The sequence below is a fragment of the Zootoca vivipara genome, chromosome 16 (genome assembly GCF_965207765.1).
Source record: "Zootoca vivipara chromosome 16, rZooViv2.hap1.1, whole genome shotgun sequence".
NCBI classification, from domain to species: Eukaryota; Metazoa; Chordata; class Lepidosauria; order Squamata; family Lacertidae; genus Zootoca; species Zootoca vivipara.
In genome coordinates this window covers 30260271-30269880 of record NC_142599.1, presented here as the reverse complement: position 1 = coordinate 30269880, position 9610 = coordinate 30260271, and the positions used below count along the sequence as shown (strand labels likewise).

General features: G+C 54.7%; 1 protein-coding gene across 16 annotated transcripts in view; it reads right to left on the bottom strand.

The window, feature by feature from the left end:
- Positions 1-45: 45 nt before the first annotated feature.
- The window catches only part of MARK2 (microtubule affinity regulating kinase 2), a 117989-nt gene continuing 108424 nt past the window's right edge, over positions 46-9610 (bottom strand). For 8 of the 16 annotated variants that reach the window (XM_035098414.3, XM_035098421.3, XM_088659182.1 and 5 more), the window contains 4 exons: positions 9204-9455; positions 6871-6897; positions 3413-3457; positions 46-3100 (listed from right to left, as the gene is read on the bottom strand). In XM_035098414.3, the coding sequence (XP_034954305.1) occupies positions 2743-3100; positions 3413-3457; positions 6871-6897; positions 9204-9455 (682 nt within the window). In that variant the 3' untranslated portion in view covers positions 46-2742. The remainder of the gene's footprint in view (positions 3101-3412; positions 3458-6870; positions 6898-9203; positions 9456-9610) is intronic. The other 8 variants (XM_035098418.3, XM_035098422.3, XM_088659183.1 and 5 more) reach the window with 2 other exon arrangements.

Below are 9610 nucleotides of genomic sequence, written 5' to 3'. Positions count from 1 at the left end.
AAGGCTTCCCCCTCCCCTTCTGAAAAACAGGTCTGGAGCTTATGATTTTTCTTCTTTGGCTTTTAATAAGAATGGAAAGGGGAGAATCAGGCAAGCTACTTGGTCACAAGCAAGAGGAAGGAGGTCTTTGCCCCGTCAGCCTCCTCCCAGGCATGGTCTTCCAAAAAAGGTGCTCTGATCCTGTCACAGACACAGCTTTGCCCAGGATGAGTCCTGCCAGCCACAGCAAGATGAACACAGCAAAGGCCAGAAGGAATTGCATATGTGGTGACATCAAAATTGCCACTCCCAGAGCCTTTAGCAATTCGCCCTGCTGTAACAGGGACAGAGGGAGCCTCTTGGGGAACACTGCATCTCCTCAGAATACAAAAACAGTTCAGGGCATCACAGCAGGCCACAGCATTTTATGTTGTGGGTGCCACACTGCCCCTCTTAATTAGTTCCTTCACCAACTGTTGCCTGGTCAGGGCACAGAGCAAAAAGAAACAACGCAAAGGGGGCACAGAATTAGCATTCCACATTCAAGGGGAACCACTGGGCACTTGGAACAGCTGCACCTAGGCCTTGCTTCTCATCACCACAACCCCATGGAGCCACCCCCACCCACTCTTGACAGGATGGTACCAAGGCTTGTAGCCTCCCAGGGAGTGGAAGCACATCTCCAGGCAAAGTGCTTGGGGAGGGAGGTGGGAACAGAGGAAGCCAAGGCCAGGCAGGTACTTTCTGGAAAGTTTTAATCTAGAACCTGTAAAACTACATCAAACGGCAGCGTCCCTAGAGGAGGGGGGATGAACAAAAAAGGGACATGATTTTTTTTCTTTTTTTAAAAAAAGGCATTTTGTGATCAGAATTAAAAAAAAAAGTAACCACTCACAAAACTGAGGTATCAGTACAGTTATATACAAACCAGATTTGTGTGTGTGTGTGACAGTGGTGGGGTTGAAGGAGCTCAGTACAGACTGCCAGGGTGGGGAGCCCAACCACCCCAAAGAGGATTGAAAATACATTCTCAAGTGGTGATATGACAATGGAAGAAACCCAGCTTGAGGGGTGGTGTGGTGAAGGGGAGGGAGGAACAAGAGAGGTAATTGCAGCCAGGGTCCCATTTTTCTCTTGTGCTTTGGAAAGAGGAGGGGAAAAGCTGGCTTGTCAAACGGGAAGGTGAGTTTTTTTGAAGAGGGAAGGAAGGGCAGGCTGTGCTATCCTGCTTTTGTAGATGCAGGGAAGGAGGTAAATGGGAGGGGGAGCTCCCCTTATCTTCCACCATACCGGTGACCACTGCTGCAACCACTACCTGGGCAGGGAGAGTGTTAACAGAGCCCCCCTACATACCACACCACAAAGCTCTTCCTCTTGCCCCCAAACATTAGCATGACCTGTGTATGTCGTCTTCCGTAATGGAAAGACTGGGGCAAAAATATCTGTTCCCCCAGCTAATGACCCCTCAGGCAACTCTCCCCACAGGCAGATGGTGCCACTTGCTTTAGTAACAGCCAAAGCCACTCTCGGGCACAGAGGAAAAGAAGCCAAGTATGAACACGTGTGCAAAGTGTCTGGTGTGTTCCAGAGCATCTTGGGTCAGGAAGAAACATGCTGAAAGTTATCTTAGCCTGGAAGTGCTGGAGACAGGTGTGGGGGTGGGGGCTTGGGGTCAGAACCAACAAGCAAGGCACCAGCAAGACTGTGATGGGGCAGCAGTTCTAACCATGATGCTGTGCAAGCTGTCAAAGCCCATAAAAGAAACTGGCTCGGGCTGAACAAAGGAATGCTCTGCTCCCAGAAGCCCTTGCTAGCTTTATGCTGTTGCTCCTGGAGCTTGCAGGGAAGAGAATTGCTGGGGGTGGGGGAGGGTCGTCAGAGGTGAAGAAATGGACTGCTGTGGCTTGGAACACTCCCCACCCTTTGCTCTTCCAAGATGGGAGGCAACCATATGCATGGCTAGAATCTCCACCCCACTCTTCTTATAGGGGGTCTCAGGACCCCTGCCAGAAGAAGAGCAAATTGGAGGACTATGCTCCTTCCAACGGCCTTGCCGAAAACAGGCCCTGATCTCTGGGAGCAGAACTGGCCGAGAGTAGGAAGGGGAGGAGAGGGCAACCGCAGAACCATCCGAACCCACCACTGTCCATCACTGGCCTGACGGGGGAAACCCCAACTCTCCCAGGGCATGAGCGAGCACACACTCGGCAGCTGAAAGCCCACCACCAACACAAGGAGCGGAAGAGGAGGGTGCGAGTGAAAGGCATTGTGGGAGGTAAAAGGCATTGTGGGGGAGGGCGAGCTCTGGCAGTTGAGGCGGGGTGTCCACTTATTTCCCCATCTTTGCTTTTTGCTGTGTTTGGTAAAAATTTAAAACCCTGTCTCATGTGCAACAAAAAAATAAAATAAAAGGAAAGTACCATGGTCGCCACGGAGACCAAAAGGGATGCCCCCCAACACAGTCACTATAGAGACCAACAGCCCTTGGTACGCTCCCACTACTGTTGCCACGGAGACGGGCTGGGTGGCTGCCAACCACTACCCCACGCACTCTGTCTCCATGGCGATCCAACAGCGGGGGGGGGGGAGTGATGGAGAGGGGGGATGTCCCCAAACATCCAGCTGCCGCCCCCTTTCCCTGCCCCCAATCTCTGTCCTGCACCAGGGTATCGAAAAATAAACCCTTCCAGAGTTAAAATTGCAGCTTTTTACTCCTAACCCCCACCCCATGCGCGTGCAGGCTGAGCCCCCCCGGGGGGCCTGTTAAAGCTTCAGTTCGTTAGCGATTTTTGAGGCAATGTTCTTGAAGGCCATGGAGGTGCCCGATATCCGCTTGAAGCGGACGCCGTTGAGGGAGAGGCGGGGGAGCTTGCACACCTCCATCTCCCACTGGACAAAGGCCTCGTGGCCCGGCGCTCCGTGCATGCACAGAAGCATGTACTTCTCCTGCAGCTCGCACTGGCAGTTGTTAGCGTCCAGCACTTTCCGGATCTCCTTCATCATCTCGTTGGGCTCCATGGAACTCGTCGTCTTCATGCTCCAGGTGAAGCGCAGCGAGCGCGGCTTGGCCTCCCGGTTCTCATCCCGCTCCTTGTCGCCGCTGCTGCCCACCATGTGAGGCCTGAGAGGGTAGAGCGAGACAGTGAGCAGAGAAGGGCGCCCTCCCCACTCGGCCCCTTCAGCTGCCCCAGAAGCCAAGCTTGGTCGGCAACCGAGAGCTAGAGAGGGGAGGGAGACACACACACACACACACGCACACAGAGACGCTAAGTAGTAGTTTGGGAGTGACAGAAGAGAGAGACAGGCACACATACGGAGGAGACTGAGAGGAGGTGCCAGGGAGCAGCCTGGCCCTGCTGGAGAAACAGACAGAGTGGAGCAAAAGCTTCCCCCAAAGGCTGGAGGAGGCCCTGTGACACTGGCTGCATCTCACCTGAGCGTCTCCACACGGTCTTTGCTTTCGGGCTCATGCAGGTTCCTCAAAAAACAGAGCAGGAGAACAAGGTATCAGGCACCCTCCAGTCAGCAGCTCCTAGACCTGATCTCCTTTTCTCCCAGGGGGCAGGGGGACGAGTGTGCATCTCCGGCAGGGGGGAGGGGCAACTCAAGACACGGAAGGGGCTGGTGAGGGCATCATGAGGGCTGATGCCAAGCCCACAGGCTCCCGGCGGCATGCAACACTCTTGCGCGGCATGCTGGGAAGTGCGTTTTGCCAACATGGTGGTGGGGAGGAGGGCATCTGGGCTGGCTGGTTGCAGGTGTGGGATGAGCAGCGGCACCTCTCTCCCTGGTCCCTTGGCACAAGGAGAAGCCACAGCCAAGCAAGGGAAAAGAAGAGGAGCTGGAGCGGCAGGGGAAGAGGTTGTGCTGTGATCACCAGCTCAAAGCACACCTCTGCCACAAACTTGCAAAATGAGCCATGATCTCTCTTGGCCTCCATCTGCAACACCACCCCTAGCCTACCTTACAGGGTTGCTGCAAGGACCATGGAGAGAATGCACACATTAACACTCGAAAATCAGTATACTGTATAGGAAGCTGCTTTATATGGAGTCATACCACTGGTCCATCTAGCCCAGTACAGTCTACACCAGGTGTCAGCAACGTTTTCCGGCCATGGGCTGGATCATTTCCACTGATGTCGGTCCGTGGGCCGGACAGGCACAGAAGCGATTTGTGGTGTTGTGCTGCCTATTTTCGGAGCGCCGGAAATCGCTTCTGGGCATGCCCTGACATGTGCAGAAGCGATTTTGGGCATCTGGGCATGCCCAGATGCTGTTTCTGCAGCATTTTCAGCACCACTTGGTGAGTCCCCGCGCCCCGCTGCGCCGGTTTAGCGCGGCGGGGCGCGGGGACTTGCCGAGCAGGCGGCTCGGTGACCGGGCGGCTCTTGGGCCGGATAAACGGCCTCTGTGGGCCGCATCCGGCCCATGGGCCAGAGGTTGCCGAGGCCTGGTCTTTACTGACTGGCAGCAGCTCTCCAGAGTTTCAGGCAGGGAGTCTTTCCCGGCCTTACCTGGAGATGCTGCTAGGGAATGAACCTGGGACTTTCTGCATGCAAGGCAGATGCTCTACTATGAAACTACAGTGCTTCCCTTGTGGTCCTCAATGCTAAATAGTATTAAATCATGCTCTAGGAATTCTAGACATTATTGCAACATAAAGTAAATGGCTTGGGAGGTGCTTCCCCTCTCATCTGAGCACCACTCCCCAAGCCTAAAAATACAGTGTGCCCAACTCTGCACCCGCTTCTTAGAAACTTGCATCATAACCCACCTGCCCACTGAGACTAGCAAATGAGGAGAGCGTGCTGATGGCACCACCATGCAAGAGCGAAGTAAGAGCACAACCCTTGCCACGGTGGCTTCACAGTTTGCGGAATCCACTTACGAGTCTCAAGAGATGGCAAACTAAAAACACTTTGCTTTCCATCAGGTTTTTAAGCAGCCCAATGGGCTGTCCTGGGAGAATGGTTTTGTGACATTGAGAGCCAATTTTATCAAAGCTGCCGCTTCACTGGATTCAGGCTCCCAACGTTTAGTAGCATGCACCCTTTTAATTTGGTTTTGGTTATACAAAGCACCACTTCTGGATTTATTTTTAAAGCAACTCCTCCTCAAAGCTCTTCCTGGCGTTGAGGCAAAGTGATGCTGGCCTTTTAAACCGCCCAGATTTTTTTGTTTAAACAGACATTTTAAGCTCTGTCTCTTTCTTTGTTTTGTTTTTGGGTATTGCAGATATTTACTGCTTGCTATTCTGGGTACCCCTTTCTGGGGGATGAAGGTGTGGGTGTGTCTAATCTTTGGCCTTCCAGATTTTGTGGGACTACTGCAAGTCCCTCCATGCCTGACCACTGGCAATGCTGCCTGGGGAAGACAGAGCAAGCAGCTTTTAACACTTGGAGTGCCACAGGCCCCCCACTCCTTGCTATCCTTAAATATTCCAGCCACATCCACCCATCACTAAGCCATGTGACTTGCAACAGCCAATGGAGCTCCCTCATGCCAGCTCAGATGAGGGAGGGGGCAAGCAAGCAACTTGCTTCTTGATCACCAGTGTGCTTCCTTCTCTGCTCATCCACCATCACCAGGCAGGAGGTGGGGTGGGGGTGGAGGATGGGGGGAATCAAACAATGGAGAAACCTTCAACCCCCCTCCCCAAGCCTTTAACACAGCAGCTGCCGCTGCCTCTTATGGTCCATGGGATCAGAGCGCTGGGAGGAGGTCATTTCTAGCACAACCCTCTGTTCAACCCCTCTGTTCTCCTCCCCATCCCTGGTCATCCATCTTATAGCAAGTAGCTCCACAATGCAAAGGTTTTAAAGCGCTTGCTGTTCATGAGTAGAGGGGGAGAAAGCCCCACCCCACCCCTACTTTTAGTCAATTTTACCCAGGAGAAAACGTTCCTTGCTGACCCCCAAAGAGAGAAATCTGTTAGATGTTCAGCATAACTTGAAACAATAAAAAAGGTGAAGTAGCCTGAATGAGAAAGGCCAGGGTTCTTGGAATATGCCAGAACCAAAGAGGTATGTAGGGTTCGCCCTGTGCCCTGTGTCCTGTGATGCCCAAAGAAACAAGTAAAAACCCACAGTCTTTCAAAGTGGACCCTGCTGACACTTTCTTCAGATTTGTTCCCATGAGGACTAGCAACCTCCCCCTTTCTAAAAAAGAACAAGATTAAAAGGCTACCTACTACAATTGTGTGTGCGTGTTGGGGGGGGGGAAACCAACCCCCAACACACCGACTGCTAGTATCTTCCAGATTGTGCTCAAAACCTGCTACAGGATAATAAAATCTGCTCTTTGGGGCCATGCAGATTCCGAGGCAACCGTCTCCCCACATGTCCGCCCTGAACCCTCAAGGCAGCTGCAAGCAATAGAGGCATAGCGACAGCCCAGCGCCTCCTAACCACCACCATGCAGGGAGAAAGGGGATTAGTTGGGCTGGGGGGTGGGGGGGTGGGCGTGTGTGAAAGAGAAAAGGGGGAGGGAGAGAAGGGTTTCGGTTAAAGATCAGAGGCCCAGCCTGGGGGACCAAGGAAGATGGCAGGCACCTTTAAAGAGACAGCATGCCCAAGTGGAGGAGGAGGCCCAGCACCGGGTGAGCAAGCAGCCAGCTCATTTGCAGGCGGCTGAGAGGCAGGCCAGAGCCAATGGGGGTCTTTCTCCACCCCACATCCCAGAGGCAGGGAGTTAACAAGCTGCCCCCCCTGTCCCTTTAAGCATGCTCTGTGCACGCACACACACAGACACACACACAGACACCATTAGCAGCCAGAAGGCACAGAAGGGGGGGGGCGGGGAGAGGAGAGGAAGAAGCCGGCAGGGAGGAGGTTAGTACTGCACAGGAGGAGGAGGAGGACAGAACAAAACCAGAGTGATGAACGCCTACCTTCTGGCAAACCTGAAAGACAGATTTCTAAAAGGGAAAAAAAAGGAGGGGAAACGGTGGGTGGGTGGGTGAGCGAGTGCAAAAATGACCGAGTGACAGGAGTGCCAGCCACGCAGGAGCAGGTCAGGGTGCCCCAACCTCCCTCCCTAAAATAGTAATTGGCGGTGGGTGTCACAGCAAGGCCCCCACAACCCTGCCGCCTCACAACCCTCCTCCACCTTAGCTCCCTCCTCCCCGCAAACTTGGGAATCTGAAGAGCCTCCTTTGCTTCAGACAGAGACAGGCCAGAGGGAGGAGGGCTGGGCTGGGCTGGGCCTCCCACTGCCCCCCTCCCGTTGCTGCTGGAAGCTTGCAGAGGGGGAGGGAGGGAGGCCAGGACCCCAGAGGCACTTGGCTGCCCCCCTCGTCCCCAGTCCTGCCACAGTCTAACTCTCCCCACAAAGCTGGGAACAGAAGCTGGGGGTGCGGTGGAAGGGCAGGTTAAACACTTACAGCAAAGGGGGAAAGGGGTTGGGGCAGGAGGCGCTGGGCTGTACAGAATGGCTCCCCCGTCATGCACCATAAAACACTCCCCCCCCCAATTGAGACAAAAGGCTTTGCCAGGAAACTGTGCCCCATCTCACAGCCCATCCCCTCTCAGGGCTGTACGGGAAAGAGAGAAGCCATTTTGAGACATATTCACACACACATACAAACACCACAAAAATAGCTGCCTTGAGGGACGGTTTCGAGCAGACCCCAGCTGCAGGACCTCCCTGGATGGATCCTCACCGCAGAAGGCAGCTTGTACTGACAGGGTCCAGAAGGTATCTCCTCCACCCTGTCCTGCCAAAAGAGTGTTGCTTGGAAGGGGATGGAGCAGCATTGGGGAACTTCCCTGGCGGCTCAAAGAGCCTCACAAACCCCTGGAAATGTGCTTGGTTGTCACCCTCATAATCTGGGCTGCTCTGCTAAATCCCTGTCCACCCTCCACCCCTGGGATGGCTGGGCTGCAGGTGAGGTGGCTCCCACCCACCCTCAGCTTTGCAGCCTTCCCAGCACCCCAGGTCACTAAAGGAACCATAACAGAAGCAGTGTCTGGGGTGGCAGCGGAGAGTGTGGGAGGCAGGCCTGGCTTGCTCTGTGGCTCAGTTGAGACTCTGCTGGTCTCCTTTTCTGAGCTGCAAGCAGAAATGGGAATTCCCGGGGAGGAGCTCATAAGGCGGCATTCACATGCTCTTGGGGAGAGCGCAAGGTGGCTCCTCCATGGCCTTGAGCTCCGCTGTTGCCGGGAGGAAGGTGACCTTCAGCCCGCTCTTCTGATCTCCATTCCCAGAATGCCTCTCTCTAATGTGGCGCCTCCTGATTGGTCTTAACGTGTCAGGGAAGCACAGGAAGTTGCCATGGAGCAAGTCAGGCTATTGATCCACCTAGCACTGTATCACCTGCAACAGGTGTGAGGAGCCTTTGCCCCCCCACCCAAGATGTTGCTGAACTACAACTCACAGCAGCCCCGCGAAGAATGGCTAATGAGCAAAGGACGATGGGAGTTGAAGTTCAGCAACACCTGAAAGGTCAAAGGCTCCCCCAAACGTTATCTCTGCTGGCCAGAAGTGGCTCTTCAGGGTTTCCAACAGGGGACAACTCCCAGACCTACAGGGAACTGGGGATCAAACCTGAGACCTTCTGCATGCAATGAGCCATGGTTCTCCCCAAGCGTCCCTGGTCCAGGTGCACTCCCTTGCGCCTGAGCCCTTTTGTCTGTAGACATCATACCAGGAGGGAGCTGAAAGGCAGGAAAGGGGTTCTCCACCCCTACATGCACACATACAAACACATGCAAACACACACTCACCCCTCTTGGTTGAATGCTACAGGAAAAAAGGGCTGCCCCAAGCCTAATTAGGAGGCTAGTCCTCTCCAACCCCTTCCAAGCATAGTTTGGAAAGGATCCGTCCAAGGAAGGCAGCTGACACTCCTGCCGCTGCGCTGGTTCTGTGCAGCAATGTGGTGGGGGCAGGGAGGAGAGATGCAAGACAAAGAGGAGGAGGCTGGGGTCACAAGGACATCCTTGGTGTGGGGTGGGGAAGAGCGGTACTTATTAGGGTGGGCCCGGCTGTGCACAACACACATATATATACACACACAAGGTAGTGAGCCTTCATGCTGTGCCCTGGGGGAGCATGGCTTGCATTCACCTCTCCCCCCCCCCAAACTGAACCCCCAAAGCACATTATCTCAAGCAATCCTGGAGTTGTTGCCAATCGGCAGAGAATACCAGCTATGGATTTGGTAAGGGCTAAAAAAGGGGGACGTCTCCTCTTCCTCCCAACCCTGCCCACTTCCCTGCTCACCTGCGCACAAACTTGGAGGTGAACTTGCTGAAGATGCTCCCTGAGGCCCCCCTCCTGCCTTGGCTGTTCCCGGAGGGCGACGCGGGCGTGAGGCCGTAGGGGAGGTTCTGCTGGTCCCGGACCTGCCGGAGCTGCCCGGCATGGAAAGTGCTGCGGCTGGAGACGCCCCGCGGGAAGTTGGTGCGCTCCGGGAGGGCACTGCTGATGTTGTGGGCCGAGGGAGAGGCGACGGGGACCCTCTGGGGTGCAGTGCTGTGGGGAGGGGAGGGGGAAGAGCAGAGAAGACGACAGTCAGCGACTCCACTTGCTCGCCATCCAGGAATACTCCGCTGCCTGGGCTGAACAGGAAAGTCTTTGGGGCCAGCCACTTTCAAGGGTTATGGCCTCTGTGCCCCAGAGGATTCTGG